The following is a 21071-nucleotide window of genomic DNA, read 5'->3' as shown; positions in this document are numbered from 1 at the left end:
AAAAAGCCGAACTCGGCTTATACACGGGTCAATACGGTAGGAGAGGGGAGGAGGGAGGAGGGAGGAACTTACCGCTGCCATCGCCGCCTCGCCCGGGAGCCTTTCTCCTGCCGGCAGGGGCCTGGAGGGGCCGGCAGGAGGTCCCTGCCGGCTGCGCCGCCGCCACCCACGCGCCCAGGCGCCTTCCTCCGGCCGGCAGGGGCCTGGAAAGGCCTCCTGCCGGCCCAGGAAGGCCGCACCGCCGATTCGCCGCGTCTCCCGGTAAGTAGGGGGTTCAGGGACTCTTCCCCCTCCCCCCCTTGGATGGCACTGGGGTCGGGGTGGGTTGGGGTGGGTCGGGAGGGCCCGGGAGGCCGGCGGGAGGGCGACCTGGGGCAGGGGCCCTGCGCTCTAAAATGGCGGCCGGCATTTTAGAGCGCAGCATTGCCGGTAAAGGGAATTTCTTATTGACCCTCGGCTTATACGCGGGTCAATAAGAAATTCCCTTTTCTTGCCTCAAATTTGGGGGGTCGGCTTATACCCGAGTATATACGGTATCATCGGCATATCTCAAATTGTTAATGTTCCTCCCAATTTTCACTCCACCTTCATCTAAATCTAATCCAGCATTCCTAATGATATGTTCTACATACAGATTGAAGAGATAGGGAGATAAATATACCCTTGTCTTAACACCATTGCCAATTGGAAACCATTGTTTCTCCATATTCTGTTCTAACTGTGGCCTCTTGTCCAGAGTAAAAATTGAGCATCAAAACAATCAGATGTTGTGGCACACCCATTTCTTTTAAAACCAGCTGTAGCTTTTTGTGATCCATGCAGTCAAATGCTTTGCTGTAATCTATGAAACACAAGCTGATTTTCTTCCGAAATTCTCTTGTATGCTCTAGTAATCAACATAAATCAACATAAAACGTAGAGCAGTATTATCTCTAGTACCTCTTCGTTTTCTGAATCCAGCTTGAACATCAGGCATTTCTCATTCCATATATGGTAACCTAACACACCTAGCATTACCTAGCACAGTCTTTTAAAGAATGGTTGACTACACTTTTATTTTTTCTAGTAACATTTTAAAAACACAAGTCAAAATATTAAACCTGTAATCATAATGGCCTCCAAGTTCCCAATCCTATCCAGTCTTGGATGTATAGTGGGCCAGGCCCCAACTAGTATCTTGATTGGAAGCAGCTGGTGGGGGGGATGCAATGTCTGATACAGGGACATGCCCATAGTTTGGACAGTACAAATTTAGCAGGTACACAATGTGGGTCAGAAGCATTTAATAGGTCTTTGTCCATTGTCACTGATCACTAGCATTATATCTCCAGCTGCTTTTCTACACCATGATGGTGACATTAACACCTGCAGATCAAATCTAATCCAGGAATACTGGCAAGTATGTGTGCTTCTCTCTATTCCAGCAACTCTTCCAGTGTCAAGACTCAGGAGTTCGTCCCCAGCAGCCATCAAGCAAAACTCGTCCAGGCAAGGTGCCCTAAAGCTGTTTAGACTTTATTAGGAGCAAGTAGACAAATACAGAAGCTGACTGCCTATTGGCATGGAAGGCTAATAATGGGGAATCGGTGTGAATACATGGTAATAAAGGCACTGTAAACCTAAAGGAAAACAAAGCAAGCAGAATTGAAGATAAGGCTTCCCAGCAAACGAAGACACAACACGGCTGCAGCTGTGGAAAACAGGATAGGCATTACTGTACACAGACATGAGAACCAGTGACATGTGACCTAGGATCTTGATGGTGAGCCAAACTCTGGCCTGCTCTTGTCAAGAGCCAAACTCAGGCTAAGAAGCAAAGTCAGGCCAAGGTGAAGAGCCAGGGTCTGACATCCAGCCCCCTTCTTGGGGTCATGGGATTCATGTGGAGGAGCAGCTATGTAGCTGGAGTGAAAGGGGACAAGGAGAAATCAGTTCCTTTCCTCATCAGAGCAGCACTTGCAGAACAAGGAGTGATTTCACCCCTTTTTTTCCTTCACACACACACACACAGGTATTCCTCTGCACCTGTAAACAATCTTTCCAGGAGGTACTGAATCTGAACAAGAAAGTTCAGTTGAGACTCTATGGGTAAAAATAAAAGGAGTTAAGAAATAATCATGATATCATGGTGGGGGTCTGCTATTGACCACCAAACCAGGCAGAGGACTCTGCTAAAAACACAAGATCCAATAAATTTCTGACTTGTCTTGCTGACAACTTCCTTTTCCAGAAGGTGGACAGGGAAACAAGGGGATCTGCTATCTTACATTTGATTCTCACAGACACGAAAGAACTGGTTGATGAGGTTAAAGTAGTAGGCACCCTAGGTAGCAGTGACATGTAATCTTGGAATTTACAATCTTGGGGAATGGAAAAACTGTACATAGTCAGACATACAGGAGAGCTAAGCTTAAACTTATGCTGGGTAGAATCCCATGATCAGAAATACTTAAGGAGAAGGGAGTTCAAGAAGGGTGGAAGTTTCTTAAAAATGAAATACAAACCATTCCTATGAAAAAGAAAAATGGGAGGAGCTTAAATAGGCCAGGGTGGCTCCATAAACAGCTTCTTAAAGAGTTGAGAAATAAGAGACTCATTTCCAGACCCAATTATCTGACACTGTTTCCTGAAGGAACCGCTAGGCTAAGCAGGCCCATAAAAAAGGACTCATTTAGGAAGTGGAAGGAAGGCCGTATAACCAAAGAGGAATATAAACACATAACTAGTGAAGGTTCCCAACCTTTTTAGAGTCGCGACCCTGTTTTACAATTGCCAAGTAACCTGCGACCCCCGCCACATTTGCATAAAGCCATAAAATGACATTTTCAATAGGATAAAGAAAAAAATAGATTAAAAAAATACATTAAAAATAGATTGTTCAGAATATTATTCCAACGTAATATTTAATTAACTAATTTCATTACATAATTAATATTTAATGCGATGGTTGTGCTTGCATCTGGGTAACCAGCTTCAAAATTCGTGGCTGAGTGTTTGTTAAAGCCAACCTCATGTCATCCTCAACATTTAGTCTCTTTCTTGCCTTTGTTTGATATGAAGAAGCGTTGAAAATCCACTCTCGCAGAGATATGTAGAGGCAAATGGAATTAAAACTGGAAAGGCGAGCATGGTGACATTTGGATATGATTGATACATAGCACACCAGAACTGAGTCACAATTTTGATCAGAGAATTAAGTACCGCTTGCAGAGGAGCTGGAAGAGTCTTACTGGCAAGACTTAATATATCGCTGGGAATACATAATGTGAGGCCACTTATGCCTGGGAGGTTTTGACTTTTGGATTTGCTGCTCTCTAGATGCGCGTTTCCCCTGTCTGAATTCTCAAAACTCTGCACGGGGGCTGATTGTTGAGTTTTAAGAATCCGGATGGGGGAAACGTGCATCCAGAGAGCGGCAAATCCCAGGCGCAACCTCCCCGGCATAAAAGGCCCAAGACGGAGGAGCAGAGGAGGGAAGCAGAAGGAGCGGCGCCGTTTCCTGAGATGAGTCTGGGGCAACGTCAGGGCGAACGTGGCAGAGCCGGGCGCACCCTCCCGCCCCCTCCCACCTGTAAGGTTCCCCGCCCGGCTTGGCTTTCCCACCCTAGCGGTGGGAATGGGAGAAAGCAGCGTTGGAGCCGGCCAGCATAACAGCTGCTGGGGAAGGGGGGGTAATGGTTTGCCAACTCTAGCGAGGGAAGCAGTGCAAATCTGAGTTTGGTTTAGGAATTAAAACTATGTTTGCTTGTTTCCAGGTATTTGGAATGGATCCATTCTGCAAGCAATTATTCATCACTTTTAAAAGATATGGAGAAGTTTGTTCATGAAAACTTTATAATAAAATGTTGTGAAACTGTCTGGACCTGGTGCTTTATTCAATTTACTTTTACCGATTACTACTTTTAATTCCTCCATAGTTATATTAGCATCTAATAGTTCTTTATGTTCTTGTAAAGTTCCTGTCCATTCAAATTGGTTTAAATACACCTCAATTTCTTTTTCTGAAACCTCTCCTTGTCTATATAAATTCGAGTAATAATCTATAAAGGTTTCTACAATTTTTTGCTTATCTGTTGTAGCTTTACCATCCCTCTTTATTCTTATTATGGGTAAATTCTTTTCTTTATTTTTAAGTTGCCAAGCTAGTAATCTACCTGGTTTATTTGCATGTTCAAAACATTTCCGCCTATTATACATAATTTTTTTCCTATTTCCGCATTTATTAAAAATTCATATTGATATTGCAAATTTTTAATCTTGTCCCTCTGTTCCTGTTTGAGCAGTTTAGTTTGTATTTTTCTCAACTGGCTCTTCTTGTTTAATTTGTTCTAATATATTCTTCTTTTTACCTTCTCTCTCTCTATACCATCTCGCATTTTGTTGTATTAATAAACCTCTTAATACTGCTTTGCCTGCATCCCATACAATATCGTCCGGTGTCCCTTTATCTATATTTTCCAAAAAATAATTTTGTATATCTATTTTCAATTTATCCACAATTTTCTTGTTTTTAAGTAGATATTCATTCACAACCCAAGATTTATTTTTTTTAGTGCCTAAATTGATCCTAAGCAATAATGCATTATGATCGGAAAACACCTTGGGTAAAATTTCAGGGGCATCCGATAAACTTATAATATCTTTAGACAACCAAAACATATCTATTCTTGAATGGAAAAATGTCTTGATGAATAAAAAGTATATCCGTTTTTATTGCCATTCATTAATCTCCATATATCAAACATTTCCCATTGATCTATTATCTGATTAAAAATACCAGGTAGTTTACCTTCAGATTTACTCTTTTTTTTCTTTGTTGACCTATCCAGTCTTGGTTCCATTACCCCATTAAATCTACAACTTCTCCTGAAAATCCTTCGCATGGTGGTGTGGACAGAAACGTCTCAATCCTTTATCCTTCTCCACGGCCAATCTTCTGGATTTTCTTCAGGATGCTGTGATGCAGAATCTCAAGGCTTCTACCTTGTGCAGACAGTTGGCGGCGATTGCTATAGTGGTCCCCTTGCTGGACGGCTATCCGATTACCAGACATCCACATATGTCAACCGTTTTCAAGGGGGTGGTGGCCACCTCATCACCTGTAATTCATCGTTTTCCCACATGGCGTTTACATGTGGTTCTTCAGGCACTAACAAAACATCCTTTTGAGCCACTGGAAGAGGCATCCTTAAATCATCTCAGGATGACAGTCCTATTACTCACGGCAGTGATTTCGGCGAGGAGGGTATCCGAGTTGGGAGCTCTATCTTCCAGAGAGTTTGTGTGTTTTCCATGCCGATAAAGTGGTCTTGAGCCTGGACCCAACTTTTAGGCCCAAGGTGAATACTAAGTTCCATAAACAACAGGAATTACACCTTCCTTCATTTTGTCCTCGACCATCTCATCCAAAGGAGAAAAATTGGCATACCTTAGATTTGAGAAGGGCACTAACAATCTATTTACATCGGACCAAGACATTTCGACGTTCAGAATCTCTCTTCATATCCGTTTCTCCACCTAACAAGGGAAGCAAAATGTCCAATGCATCCATCAGCAAGTGCATTCGCCAGTGCATCCAGCTTTGCTATCAGTACAGCAATGTGCTGGTACCGTCAGTGATTACGGCTCATTCAGTACGTAGCACAGCCACTTCAGCATCCTTTGATAGACAGGCTTATCTTGAAGAAATTTGCAAAGCCGCAACTTGGTCCAGTCCTTCCACCTTTGTGAAACATTATAAGATAGACTCCTTCTCGTCATCCGAGGTGGCCTTCGGAGAAGGGTTCTTCAGCAAATGGCTACAGTCGAATAATTCTGGATCCAACCCGGGTTAACACAGCTTTTGAACATCCCGCTGTTGAAGATGTCCTCCGAAATCAGGGGGAGAATGGAACCTTGGCTTACCTGTGAAGGTTCCCTCTACCTGATGGAGGAGGACATCTTGCCTGCCCTGGGTGAAGATTTGACAGGAGTGAAGAGTTCATTTCAGATGAGCAAGAACGTGACGTTGTTACAGAGGGATGAGAAGCAATTTTCCTTCTCTTTCCTTCCCATTGTTGTCATTTTGTACTTGCTGTTACTAATTGCTGTTTACAGTTCTTATCGTTTCAGTAGCAGTTCTGCCCCTGGGCATTAAAAAAAAGTTCAATTGTATATAGTTATGTATCTGCTTTGGAAGTCCTCAAACTGGAAGTCAGAGGGCGGTCCTAGCCCAGGGGACAGGAAACGAAGACTTTTTAGATCCTGCCTCCCTAAGCATAGGACGGAAATCCCGCTGATGAAGATGTCCTCCTCCATCAGGGTAGAAGGAACCTTCACAGGTAAGCCAAGGTTCCGTTTTCCTATGTACAGAGTAAGAATAAGAAAAAGGACAAGATAAGGCCATTGCGGGGACCGGAAAGTAAAATTATAACAGGCGATGAAGAGGGCAGAACTCCTCAATTCCTATTTTTCCTCAGTCTTTTCTTGCGAGGGAAGCGGTTCTCAACATGGCATGGACAGAATACATGATGAGGGAAGGGATTTGCAGCTGAGGATTGGCAAAAACACCTAGTTTCTTTAAATGAAACAAAGTCCTCAGGGCCAGATGAATTGCATCCAAGGGTACTCAAAGAACTTGCAGATGTAATTTCTGAGCCTCTGGCCATTATTTTTGAGAATTCTTGGAGAACAGGTGAGGTGCCAGAAGATTGGAGGCGGGCAAATATTGTCCCCATCTTCAAGAAGGCAAAAAAGGAGGATCCGGGTACCTACCGACCCATCAGCTTGACTTCAATACCGGGAAAATGTTTTGAACAAATAATCAAACAGGACGAAAGCTCATACCCTACCAGAAAATATTTTTGTTAGTCTTTAAGGTGCTACTGGACTCTTGCCTTTTTCTACTAGTCAATCCTTGGGCATTTAGAAAGGATGGATCTGATTACTAAGAGCCAGCATGGGTTTCTCAAGCACAAGTCATGTCAGACTAATCTTGTCTCCTTTTTTGACGAAGTTACTACCTTGCTGGATCAGGAGAATATTGATTTCAGTAAGGCTTTTGATAAGGCTTTACTGTCAATTGTCTCATTATACTCAAGGTAGCCACTGCGACACCCTAAATGAAAGTTCTAGAAAACTCAAGCATTCCTAAAATAAGGGTCTCTGTCAACCAAATGATATTATTTAATTCAGGATTATATTTTTAAAAGCTTTGCAGTAAGTCTTACTGTACCCCATCATGTGTAACAATACATTCAAATTGCCAGCCCCACAGGTGTTGTGCACAGTGCCAAGCTGCTTCAAATGGCAAGGTTTTTGTACTTGCCTGAAAATTTGCTGCAGCAAATATACTCACCAACTAAGGTAACTGTCAATGTGTTTTAAATAAACAAAATGTATGTTTTCCTTTTTAGATAAATGTTCCACTAACATTTCATTTTTAATTTTATTTTTGCCTTTACTAGCTTACCACCTCCTCCCTTTCTATAGCAAGTGCCCCACATACTGCCATTTTCACACGAGAAGCCTCAACTGTTCTCAGGGCCATGCCTTCATGAAAGTAACATATTGCACGAACCAAGTGTTAGGCTTAAGGCTTTGGCCAATAAAGCCATACCATTAAAGGAAAGGCATGAACCAAGTGATGATGGCTTCAGGCATATGCAATTTCTGCTATTGCTGGGAACATTTCTTCCAGCTGCCACCATTTGAATCGCTGCTGGCTATAACTAGGCTAACGTGATCCACTCATTACTATCTGTTTTAGTACATACTAGGCTTCCTCCCTTAGTTCCTGGAACATTAAATGAGCAAGTCTTCAGGTACCTATACACACACACAGAGAGAGAGAGAGAGAGAAACTCCTCTTGTGTGCATTTGCCTCATGCAGCCACAGTGCCTATGTGCATACGAACTGAATGCACATGTGCTCCATCCCTGCAACTGGAAACGTTCAAACAGTATCTGGTCATGGAGCCAGATTCTATACAGTTTGTACTCAAGTAGGCACTGGGCCTACGTAAGGTAAACAGGTGTAGGAAGAGGCAGCCAGCACAAGCAGTCCCAAGCTGGATGGGACTAGCACACTCAATCCTCTTTTTAATACACAGATCTTCTGCCTGCCCACTTGAAAACATGTAAGTGCCAGAATAACATTGCTTTAGAGCCAAAAGGAGAATGATGCTGGTAATCTTTCACAGGGCAAAAAGTGGCAGGAGAGATAGACTACAGCACTACCCCTATAATAAAGGCTAAGTTGGGGGAAGGTGAAACTATAACATGATTTAAGCCACTTTGGTCAAAACGTGGGACATAAACATGAAAAACAAACATCTGTAATTACACAGGGCCCACTGGGACATATCTTGGAAAGGAAAACAAGGGGTACAAACCTTACTACAGGGATGAGTTTTATATAGCACTTTTTTGGTTGGGGTTGACAAGTGTCATCCTGCTTACATGAGGAGTCTCCTCCTCCATCCATGCAATTTTAACATTTTCCCCACAATATTTTGTCAGGATATACAGCACCTTAGAAAAAATACCATGCTTTCACCAAGATTTTATTTATTTACTTCATTCAACTGAGATTTCAATATGAAGTGCAAAACTAGGACCTGAACGCATGTTACTTGCAGTATTTATATACACATGCAGTTCCCTTCCTGAGGCTTACATACGTGAAAGAGACATAGGTGCAGTTTTACATATTTATTGTAGATGGCGAGAACAGCATTTTAATTATGATTTACCTCTCATCTGTTCCATATGCAAATATACTGAGAAACTCAAAATAGGGTTTTCAGTCTCAAGATTACATGCCAAAGCCAAGCTTTCGTGCTTGTTAGCAATTTTTGAACTGTATAACAGTACTATAGTAACATTTGGCAAATATGTGGATAGTTGTTTTAGAAGATTAAGACTGAACAAATACGAAAGACGGTCTTTTCTGAAAATTAAGATCAGTCAGTGGAAGTAGGTCATAGCATGGCTTCAAAAAACAAAAACAGACCTTGCATTTGGAATGCAGGCAGGGACACAGCTGATTTCACAACCACAAGTGCTTCAGAACGAAAGCTTCTCTCTTCATTAATCACATTCTTCACTATAGTCCATTATGACGCACAGCACATTTTCATTTAGCAAGGCGGGAAGGCAATCCTCCAAATTCTGCATTTAGTTACAAGGAAAAAATACAGCAAGCCAAAACCTGCCCTCAGAACTTAAGTATCTGCCAGTTTCAGTCTAGTCTGCTACTGATCACTTTACACACACACACACACTAGAACTGGAACAAAATATAAGCAACAGATTACACATACAGAATTCTAAACCTACTTTGCCAATATACAATGGTTAACAGAAAAGGAAGAAGGAATGTAACAGAACAGGTATGAAGAGAGATTTTGCAGACCTTTATTTGTGCATGTTTGTCAGGTGAAAAAGGGTAATGTCTACAGCTTCTTTGGTGCCCAACAGTCAGCGTACAAAAATGTAAAATACTATTCACAAATAAAACACAAGCTCAAACTAAAGAAGTGTTTCCAAAGTTAGTGCAGATCGTGACAATTCGGCTTATGAACACACAGAAATCACTGCAGAAATAAATAGAATGTCTTGTAAAAAGCAGCAATTTCACCTCTTGTAAACTTTTGTTTTTACAATACAGCACTGTTTAAAACAAAATCCAAAAAGGACTGGAGTTTATCACTGTGGCCAAAAGCTTGCACCTCCTCAGCTGTGTTGGTCCAGTTGTCCTTTCCCCACCCTCTTGTTTTTGCTTTCAGTCCAATGTGCAGCAGTCTTATAGAAGGTGCTTGGTTAGGCTGCCTAACCACGAAGAGCCAAGTTATAAAATTTCTTTCCTGCTTTCAAACACAAATGGATAGATCTGTTCCACTGCAGTGGCAACAGCCTTTACATTTGGTCCTGAGGGTAAATAAAAACAGAACATGAGAAAGTATCAGCCTACACATAAAAGCGAAAGCCCCACTCCCATAATCAGGGCTATATTTGAGCTCAAGACTTATCCAAACCCTCATTATAATTTTTAAAAACAGACAATTTATTTACAATGTTTTTATGCTGCCTATCCACCCAGTTCAGGGTCTCCCAAGGTAGTGAAATGTCAAAACAAATTTTAAAATGCATATACATAAACCAATAAAAACAAAACACGAACATATGAGCACATAGACATAAATGGGGAGTGTCAATGAGGGAATGCAAAACTAAACAGAAAAGTCTTCACCCACTTGTGGAAGACAGTGACAGAGGGGGGCAAACAAATCTCCCTGGGGAGGGAATTCAATATTGTGGAACAATTTTAAGCAGTACTAACTAAAGCAGCAAATCCCTCCTGGGCATATCAGTATTCATTCGTTTCATTCCCATCGCAACACACCTCACACTTTCACTTCCTGGGTTGATCTCCAATCGACCCAATTGAAAACCAAGGAATAGTGGATTGATTTGATAATGAGGTGCACACAACAGAGGGACACACAAATCTTATAATGCTCTTTTCTTTTCCAAGGACTGCTTCCCACACTTTGCATTTGAAAAGCAGAGGCCTGGGATATTCCCAAATAGTCACTGGCAAATATAAACGCAATCCACAATCCAATCCAATAATTTAAGGTTTTGTTGGTTGTAGCAGATGCAAATCAGCTTAAATTGGGTATAACTGTGTGGGACCCATTTGCGAGTATATTAGTTCATCCCATTCACAGACCACAAAAAAAGTTGTATTTTCAATTGTAGTTTTTTATCTATTAAACTTTAATGTACTGTTATAGTTCCTGTCACAGCCAGATGGCATCATTCATACCAAAATGGTATTTCAGCACTTTAAACAAGGAACCCCACATGTGCTGATGCCTTCTTCTAAAAAAGCATTTAATTATGTAAACTCCTACACAAAGTTTCTTGTGAAAAAGTAAATAAATACCTGTAACTGTGATACTTCCTGTTGAAAAAATCTGTAACGTAGCTCTGAGAGATTTTATTCTGTAGCACACTGCAGGATGAAGCTCAGGTTCATAACTAAAAAGTTTAAAGAAGCAGCTCTCACTAAAAACAGTTAAGAGAACATATGTGGGAAACAAGAAGCAAGGTAGGATTTAAAGGATTTAAAGTCTACTATACCTAGCATGAGGCCTGTTGTTTTTTGTGAATTCTGGCAATCTGATTTCAAAGGGCATGCTGCATACTGCTAAAACATTGACAACTTTAAAATCTGTAAAAATCACCTTTTTATAAGGAAAGAACAAGAGGAAGTGTTAGATTTTCAATTTAAAGATCAATTGCTCACTTATTTTTTTGCTTTATCATCATATAAAAAGCCACTTACAATACTAATAAAATCCAACTTTCTAAAATCATGACAGGTTTCATGGCAAAAAAGTCGGGCACTGCTGCACCCAGCCAAAGTTGAGCAAGTGTCATTGATTTCAATGGGAGAGAAGGTGATGGCGGCAGCCAATAGATAATGGGAGCCAGAAATGCTCGACTTTGATAGAACTTGTCCTGCGTTATTAAAAAACTTTTCAAAAAGGATGTCACAATTTCAGCATCACTGAAATGTACTGACATTCAATCAACGTGGTGTAATTCCTTCTACTTGCTGAAATGCAGTCAAGAATCACCAATGCTACTGAGTGATGAGAAGTATTTTAAAGTTGTCTTTAGAATTATGCTTCATTGCATTTCAAACAAACGATTACCCCAGTAGTTTTCTCTTTAGAACAGTATTTAAGTTCTTTTGATCTTTTCAGCAGCTGATCGCCAGTGAGCAGGCACAGAAGGAAGTTATCAGAGCAAATGAGGAGCTGAGCTGGACAGATTGGTGTGGAGCACTAGCAATGACTTTTGTTCCTGCTCGTTTGTCTGCTTTGAGCATGGCTAGCAAGATGACGGTAAAAGTCTGCACTTGCCAGCTATTGCCTGGAATTCCAAAACAAGCAGAAAAGGTCTCCTGTCTCCAGTTCATTCATCAGGACAATGAACAAACCAAAGCCAAGTTACAAGATACTTGCAGAAAAAAGGGGGAAATATGTTTCCCTGTCAAACAGAAACTCTGTCTACCCATCAAATACCCATCAAACTGCACTCCATTTGAATATACAAACCATGATATGGTGTTCCATTAACGTTATTTAAAAACTAGATCAAAATGGGAATATCAAATTACCACATTCATCACATACTGCAAATGAAATATGGATCCCAATTTTACATTAAACAATCTCAAAGTAAGGCAGGGGAAAATAACAGGGGTTGGAATTTGTAATCAATTCTAAATTCAGCTGCTTTGCCTTTTATTAGGTGCACCGTTGGGCCACAAAAAAAGTGTTATGCTGTGCTAGCTAGAGGAATCCAAAAGGCAAAAACAAAATATAGGCTTAAAAACAGCACAAATGCAAAAATGCACCTCAGTCATAAGAACTTTCAAGATCTGCTGCAATCCCGTCTGGATTTGTCAAGTTATTTGCTGCAATACTGGAAACAACAGGAGTCACCAGAAGTCAGTTTAACAGACACCACTTTCCATGCTGGTTTTTATCATGGCACAAGCTGGGGGGGGGGGCACCTTCAGCCAATACTGTTAAATTGCTGTATGAAAGCTTCATAAAATTGTTGACTGCAGTGATCTTGAAAACAGTCTGCATTAACACCGGCACCCTGACATAACCTTTATGTCTACTTAAGCTTCCTCTTTCCCTTCATTCTCTTTGTGGTTTCCTGGAAGGGAAGTGCGTTTGCTGGAAGCAAATCTACTAAAACAAAAATTCACTAAATTCAGATGTTAACAGACACATGCCAACCAATAAGCCAACTATTTGTTTTCACTGGAATAATTACCTGAAAACCTAATTTTTGCAGACTACGGGCTAATCGTCTGGCTCCAAATTTAGCTTCTTCTTCACTAGAGTTGAAAAAAATAAATGAGCAACTGGTTAGAAAGTTACAGAATTGTTCAAATTCAAGAAGAAATAAGTAATAATAAAAAATATGAAGTGTACCTTGTAGCCCCTGTGCAAATTACTTTCCCTGAGGACCAAATTGTTGCTGTAATCCTGGGCTTCCTAAGCTTCATTAATACTTTCTGAAATAATAAAAAAAAGAGAAAATTGATTTCAGATGGAGAACTTCCTAAGGTAAGAGTAGAACAGAATATTTAACTACAAGTCTTACTATCGCCATCATTGGACTGAAACTCATCATACTCATGTATCATTATGTTCAAGCTAATGCTGTGATGTAACCTGCTGTACACCCTCTTTCTAGATAAATGATCAAAACTTAAGCAAACGCTTGCCCGAACGATTCCTCTCTTGATTTGCTAACTTCATCTCTAACTTTCAGGTGCCAATTTTACTTCCATGATTGAAGTGTTTTTTGTGAAAATCTGTTTTAAAGCTCTTCAGTTCTTGAACCATGTCCAATAACCAGTATTTTCATTAACCCAAACAAGATAAAAATACAAATATTTGATAATGGCATACACATAATGGTAACCTCTGTAATAAAACTGCTATATACAAAATGCAGATTAAAATTCAGTTGTAAGTGTGATACATTGCACATCTACTACTCATTATTTGTTAACTGATATTATGGGGCATGTTTGATTATGTACAGAATGTTTAAGTAACCAATGTTAACACAAATAATTAACTATGAGGACTATTAGGCCTGAATTTTTTAAAATTATGCTAAGGACAATGGCAGTTGTTACAGGTTTTTGAATAATTAAATTCCCAGGCCACTCTAAGTGCAGTATGCTGCCCAAACTCCTATATATGTCTTTCCCCCTGTAAAAAAACCCATTTAGCTCGATCTGGTTTTCATTGTCTTCCGATCTTACCAATATGCTATGTATGTCAGTATCGCGTTTTCCTCAAAGTATTATATATATAAATATTCTATTATTGAAACAACTCTCAGACAAAGCCAAAGGATGCCTTGAGTGACAAGGGAATTTATACGTAGATCAGGACCGCAGTAAACAGAAACTAGGCTTTCTCTGTCTCTTGTAGTATTACAAATTATTTCCATCCTTGTTTTTTGAGCCAGCGTGGTGTCATGGTTAAGAGCAGTGGTTTGGAGTGGTGGAGTCTGATCTGGAGAACAGGGTTTGATTCCCCCCTTCTCCACATGAGCGGCGGAGGCTAATCTGGTGAAATGGATTTGTTTCCCCGCTCCTACTCATGAAGCCAGCTGGGTGACCTTGGGCTAGTCACAGCTCTCTCAGCTCCACCTACCTCACAGGGTGTCTGCTGTGGGGAGGGGAAGGGAAGGTGATTGTAAGCCATTTTGATTCTCCCTTAAGTGGCAGAGAAAGTCGGCATGTAAAAACCAACTCTTCTTCTTCTGGTAACGATATTGCTTAATCCAGCAAATTTGACCAAAGACTCCCAGGTAATTGGTTCTTGTAGGATATCGGGTTTGTGTAACCGTGGTCTTGGTTACACAGCCCGGATAACCTACAAGAACCAATGAACTCTGACCGTGAAAGCCTTCGACAATACTCCCAGGTAAACGTAACAGTCATGGGATAAGGGGGATGGAGAGAGTTGACAAAGAGAACTTTTTCTCCCTCCCGACAATACTAGAATTTGAGGGCATACATTGAGGCTGATGGGCAGCAGATTAAAGACGGACAAAAGGAAACACTTCTTTACACAACAAGTGCTTACAATGTGAAATTTGCTGTCAGTGGATGTAGTGATGGCCACAGGCATAAATGGCTTTAAAAGAGGATTGGACAGATTCACGGAGGATAGGTCTATCAGTGGCTATTAACCATGGTGACTAAAGGGAACCGCCACGTTCAGTGGCAGTAAACCTCTGAATACCAGCACCAGGAGGCAACACAGAGGGAAAACCTCGGCCTCAATGTCCTGTTGTTGGACCTCCAGAGGAACAAGGTGGCCACTGTGTGAGACAGAATGTGGACTAGATGGACCACTGGTCTAATTCAGGAGGGCTCTTCTTATGTTGACAGAAGCCCTGCTTACAATTTATACTAAAATATTGTTACACATAGAAATGAAACAACACAGACTATGCCTAATAAGCACAATGTTGAAATACATCACTTACCCCAACATCACGCTTGTATATTACATTTGCTCCTTCTAAAGCAATCTTTCGCAGGTTTAAATGACATCTTGTTCGGAAGACACATACTACATTTGTGATTAAAATGTCCAATGCAACATCACTCTCTGCATCCATTGGGGTAATTTAAAACTCAGATTTCCACCACGACACCATGAAGATCACATCCTGGAAAAGAAAGAAAAAGAATACCGGTCAAAGAATTACCTAGAAAAAGCATGTGTGCCTCAATGACTTAAAAGACAACATCCTTTGAAAAGCAGAATGAAAATACCAAGTGCACACAATATATATATTATGCAATGGGATTCATGAAAATATCATGCATCTTTAAAGCCCAAGTAAAATCTTTGTCAAAAGGATTTTAATATAAGCATATTTTTGGTCCAAGGTAGTGTGGCATCTAATTGCTACAAAGGTAAAATTAAGAGAGTGGGCTTCAGCTGTACAAACACTGTTATCCTCTGAAGGAAGAATTTCATTCCCTTTTAATGTTTCCTTAGGAACAAATTGTGCACATGACCAACTGCATTCTACATGGTACTAAAGCTCCTTTTGTACCCTGTGGTTACAAATGTTGTAGTTTCTATATTTAGTTAAGTGTAGATCAACATTTGTAATACTCTGTGTTTCTGAGGAAGCCTGTAGACTAGAACTAGCCCCTGAAAAAACTGTGCCTGAAGCAAAGGAACTTGGCTCCATGGCATAGTCAGCCTGAGAGACACTGCTGTGGCTTGCAGTCCTGATCTAAGGAGCTCTCTGAATGTGATCAAGAAGCAGAAAAACACCTAATATAAAGCATTCAGATTTATTAATTTCACCATGGTGAGCTTCACAAGTCCCAGAGAACTTCTATTAAAGAGCCACAAGGAAAGTCAGACTATTTTAAGTAATAAATAACGCAGCGAACTGAACGTTTATTCCTGTTACTCTGTGCTAAAAAACTGTACCACTGCTTTTGGAACTAGCTGAAGTATGTTCATAGCTGATGGTGTGATGCCCCATAACTGCGGTACAGACTGGAGAAATAGAAGTGCATTAACAACGATGGCATAATGTTCCTCTGGGAATGGATGAAATCTATTGATGTTTTTCAGATTACAGAAACATTCCTTGTGGGTACTACAGTTATATCTATCATCCAGCATTTGACTATCCAGAATGTCCTGTTAACCAGTAACACCCAGAGGACAAGCTCCTCCCCCTTAGCCACCATGTCTTTGGGACCATGCCTCTCTTCTGCCTCTCCAGCTGACCATCTTGTTGTCTCTGGCTGTTGCCAGGCTTCTGACAACTGGCACTTCCCGATGACATCACCCTCAGGTATCCCCCTCAGCTGTTGGAAGTAAGCTCTGCCAAAGAGCTCCTGGGCAGCTGGTCTGCTTGTCTGTATACTGAACACGATGGCTCTGGGGAAACTGTCCCACCAGGTTTTCCCAGGGAGAGGGTCATCGACTGCACTGCTGGTGTGCTGACCCCTTCAATTTCCCCCAAATGTGTGAAACTCGACTGAATAATTTGTGGCATTCCCAGTGGAGTGGGGGTTGATCATTGCAGATTTCTCTGGGAACGATCAGGGCAAAGAAATAAGCATGATTATCTGGAACATTTGATTAACCAGCAACCCCCATTACCCACAATCCCTGCTATAATACAGAAACAGGGTTTACTGTATTATGTCAGCTTAACAATAGCTAGCAAGGAACGCTTAAATTACACAACCTATAGGAGAATGCAGAGTCATTTTAACATATTGACCATTTCCCTTCATTTTACCAACATAATCCTCTAATGTTCAATTTCAAACAGCTGTTCAACGGCAAGAAATATCTTGTCTAGGAATTCTGGCAATATGCAGTAGTATGCATAAATGACAGAGGCCACCACATCTTTATGGCTGAATCTAGATGTGAGTGAAAGAATTAGCACTGTTTCTATTATCAGTTCAAAAATGGAACATCTCAAGAGAAATGCAAAATATTCCTCTGATTCTTTAAAAGGCTCCAGATTCCAGCTAGAAGACAAAGCAAAAGTTCTTTATACTGATTTTTCATTGAGGAATGTGATTAAAAGTATTCTGTGGGAAATCTCAAAGCGAAATTCTCAACTTCTTCTGAAAGCTAGTGGCAGATGAACTTCATAACAATGGTTCCTGTAGGTTATCCGGGCTGTGTGACCGTGTTCTTGGTATTTTCTTTCCTGACGTTTCGCCAGCAGCTGTGGCAGGCATCTTCAGAGGAGTAACACTGAAGGACAGTGTCTCTCAGTGTCAAGTGTGTAGGAAGAGTAATATATAGTCAGAAAGGGGGGTTTGAGCTGAATCATTGACCTGCAAAAAGTATCAAAGGTAATGTGCTAATCATTGTCCTATAAGTATCAAGATAATGTGCTAATGAGGGTGTGGTATGTTAATATGGAACCATTGTATCCTGAAGTGATCTGTTAATGTGTGAAATCCAAAGCTAATCTGCATGGCTATTGTGGACTGTAGCCTTTGTTAGTCTGGAGGTTTTCAGGACAGGAAGCCAAGCCTTATTCATTCTTAAACTCTCTTCTTTTCTGTTAACGTTGTGCTGATGTTTATGAATTTCAATGGCTTCTCTGTGCAATCTGACAAAATAGATGGTAGAATTGTCCAGTCTTTCAGTGTCTTGGAATAAGACCCTGTGTCCTGTTTGTGTCAGTCCATATTCAGCCACTGCTGATTTCTCAGGTTGGCCAAGTCTGCAGTATCTTTCATGTTCTTTTATCCTTGTTTGTATGCTGCGTTTTGTGGTCCCGATATAAACTGAACATGGACTGACACAAACAGGACACAGGGTCTTATTCGAAGACACTGAAAGACTGGACAATTCTACCAACTATTTTTGTCAGATTGCACAGAGAACCCATTGAAATTCATAAACATCAGCACAACTTTAACAGAAAAGAAGAGATATTATCGAAGGTTTTCACAGTCAAAGTTCATTGGTTCTTGTAGGTTATCTGGACTGTGTAACCGTGGTCTTGGTATTTTCTTTCCTGACGTTTCGGCAGCAGCTGTGGCAGGCATCTTCAGAGGAGTAACACTGAAGGACAGTGTCTCTCAGTGTCAAGTGTGTATTAAGAGTAATATATAGTCAGAAAGGGGTTTGAGCTGAATCATTGTCCTGCAAAAAGTAACAAAGGTAATGTGCTAATCATTGTCCTGTAAGTATCAAGATAATGTGCTAATGAGGGTGTGGTATATTAATATGTCAGATTGCACAGAGAAGCCATTGAAATTCATAAACATCAGCACAACTTTAACAGAAAAGAAGAGAGTTTAAGAATGAATAATGAAGATGCCGAAACGTCAGGAAAGAAAATACCAAGACCACGGTTACACAGCCCGGATAACCTACAAGAACCAAAGAAAAGAAGAGAGTTCAAGAATGAATAAGGCTTGGCTTCCTGTCCTGAAAACCTCCAGACTAACAAAGGCTACAGTCCACAATAGCCATGCAGATTAGCTTTGGATTTCACACATTAACAGATCACTTCAGGATACAATGGTTCCATATTAACATACCACACCCTCATTAGCACATTATCTTGATACTTACAGGACAATGATTAGCACATTACCTTTGATACTTTTTGCAGGACAATGATTCAGGTCAACCCCCCCTTTCTGACTATACATTACTCTTCCTACATACTTGACACTGAGAGACACTGACCTTCAGTGTTACTCCTCTGAAGATGCCTGCCACAGCTGCTGGCGAAATGTCAGGAAAGAAAACACCAAGAACACGGTCACACAGCCCAGATAACATACAGGAACCAATGAACTCTGACCGTGAAAGCCTTCAACAATATTTCATAACAATGCTTCCATTGATTATTTTATATTAGCAGAGGTTCACCTAAAATGTTGCATCCAATACCTAGCTTTAAAAATTTTTAGAACAATGTCTTCTGATTGACATTACTTGCATGTAGTGATAACCCTATAATGTAATTAGTTTTGAAACTACTTAACATTTTCACTTTGGATATTGCTACCACCAAAATATTCAAAGCAGGCTAAATAATCGTTTACCTGCAATGAGTTTCATTTCATGTAGCGACTGAATCATCTGCATAACCTCATTCCATAAAAGCAGTCTTAAAGGTGAAATTGTAATAGTTTAATAAGATTTTAAAATGTAGACAGACCAAGGTTAGTTGTTCAATCAGAATTTTCCCTGATTTTTTTTACCACAAATCACGGGGCTCTGTAGTATTTCCTACAGCCAAGTGATATATATTTTAGTCTCCAAAGATCACTCAGCCTTCTATTTATGTAGGAGATGGCTGAGCCACTTTTCCTGCTGAAAGGCAGGTAGAAATGCAAACGCTCACCTTCAATTTAGAAAAAGCTGGGGAAAAATCCAACCCATGGACTATTTCCCCCACCCCCCACCCCCAATGAAGCACCACCCTACTACCACCACCTCAATTATTGTGGCTGCCATCCAGGAGGATCATTTCAGAAGAGGTGACAAAGTTCGACAAGCCCCAAAGTACAAATTCCTTCCCTTAAAAGAAACAAAACCCCACACACGACTGTTGGATCTGCACTGGAAACATATTAATAGATGAACTGATTATATAGTTTTGGTTATACACATTTACAGCGCAAACTGATCGGAGTAGTATCTAATTGACCCCCCTCCCCCGCCCCCTCCCCGGAAGCCACTCCAGGCGCGTCCCGACACGCCTCTCGGTCCTCCGTCCGGCCCCCCCCGCCGCGGCGGGCCAACGGAAGAGCCGCGCGAGCGAGCGAGCCAGCGGGCCCCGCCTCACGCGCACCCAACGGCACACGGCTTCAGTCCCTGCGCGGCTGCCAGGAAGCGGGGCGAGGGGGGGCTCCTTTCTCCTGCGCCTAAAGCGAGGGGCGCTGTTTCCAGGAGGGGGGGCGAGGGGGCACCGACCAGGCCTCCGTTCCCGCGCGGAGAGGCTGAGAAGCCCCTCCCCGTCCCCCCCCATGACGGTGAGGGATGCCAGAGGGCCGCCCTGCGGCGGAGCGACCCCAACGCGGGGGGGGGGGTTGGGTTGACTGTCCCCTCCCTCCCTCCCTCCCTCCCTCTCTCTCTCACCGGGGGTTCCAGCGGGGCCGCCCGCCGACCCCGCGCGGCCCGGTGGCTGCGCCGCCCGCCTCCGCCTCCGCCTGCTGCTGCTGCTGGTGCTGCTGGTCGCGGGGCTGCGGCGGGGCTGCGGGGGCGGCCCGGACCTCCCCGACACAATGAAACATCACAAAGCCCCGCGCGTTGGTTGGGCGCCCGACGCCGCCACAGACCGCCGCCTAGAGCGGCCGCCGGATGCTCCCGCCAGGCCCCGCGCGCACTTCCGCCTGTCCGGCCCCCCGCTGGCCCAGGCGGCGGCGGCGGCCCGTGAGGAGGCCCGTTGGGCGGGGGGGGGAAAGAGGGGCTGCGCGCGCAGCCGGAACCGCTCGTGTCGGGCTGTGGGATCCCGCGGCCGAGGAGGCGGGGGGCGGGGCGGGGCTCTGAGGGGGGCGGGCAGGAAGGGGGGCGGCCCCGAAGCCCCGCAACTGGCGGCGGGGGGCGCCTCCCGAAGGCCTCCGCGGGGCCGCCCGCTCGCTCGCCCGCCCGCCCTCAGAGGCAAGGGGGGGGGGCGCGCGGCCCTGCAGCCCCGCCTGTGCGGCCTCTCGTAGCGCGGCTTTCCCGGGTGACCACGCCCCCCGCCCCCCCCCCCCGCGGGCCTGAACGCGTGGACGACACAGGTGTGTCAGCAGGACTTCAGGCCGCACTTGGAATTGGTCTCGGAGACTGATCGTGATGGGGGGGAGCATACCTGTGCTGATCTAGAGGGTCCTCATTGTGATCCTGCAGGTTTTGGTTTTTTTTTAAATTGACCCCCTCCCCCCCCCAAAAAAATGCAGCATCCAAGTCGGGGAGGGGGGGGGGTCACAGGCAGAACCACAGACTGAACTGTCAAAAAAC

The 21071-nt window shown here is 42.7% G+C and overlaps 1 protein-coding gene across 1 annotated transcript; it reads right to left on the bottom strand.

The window, feature by feature from the left end:
- Nucleotides 1-9376: 9376 nt before the first annotated feature.
- TBPL1 (TATA-box binding protein like 1) lies at nt 9377-20223 on the bottom strand. The gene is made up of 7 exons (XM_056856668.1): nt 20211-20223; nt 15088-15274; nt 13005-13087; nt 12844-12907; nt 11128-11231; nt 10931-11025; nt 9377-9909 (listed from the first exon to the last, which is right to left on the bottom strand). Exons 2-7 carry the CDS (start codon nt 15220-15222, stop codon nt 9830-9832), a joined length of 561 nt encoding a protein of 186 aa, XP_056712646.1. The 5' UTR covers nt 15223-15274; nt 20211-20223; the 3' UTR covers nt 9377-9829.
- Between the last annotated feature and the right edge of the window lie 848 nt (nt 20224-21071).

This window comes from Euleptes europaea, chromosome 10, assembly GCF_029931775.1.
Source record: "Euleptes europaea isolate rEulEur1 chromosome 10, rEulEur1.hap1, whole genome shotgun sequence".
Classification (NCBI taxonomy): Eukaryota; Metazoa; Chordata; class Lepidosauria; order Squamata; family Sphaerodactylidae; genus Euleptes; species Euleptes europaea.
This window is presented reverse-complemented; position numbering and strand designations above follow the sequence as displayed.

Coding starts and splice junctions, on each gene's coding strand:
- TBPL1 (XM_056856668.1), bottom strand. CDS start 15,222: ATGGATGCAGAGAGTGATGTTGCATTGGACATTTTAATCACAAATGTA. Junction 11,232..12,843: donor TGCAAAAATTAGGTTTTCAG/GTAATTATTCCA, acceptor CCTTATAAAAAG/GTGATTTTTACAGATTTTAA. Junction 11,026..11,127: donor AACAACAGGCCTCATGCTAG/GTATAGTAGACT, acceptor TAAACTTTTTAG/TTATGAACCTGAGCTTCATC.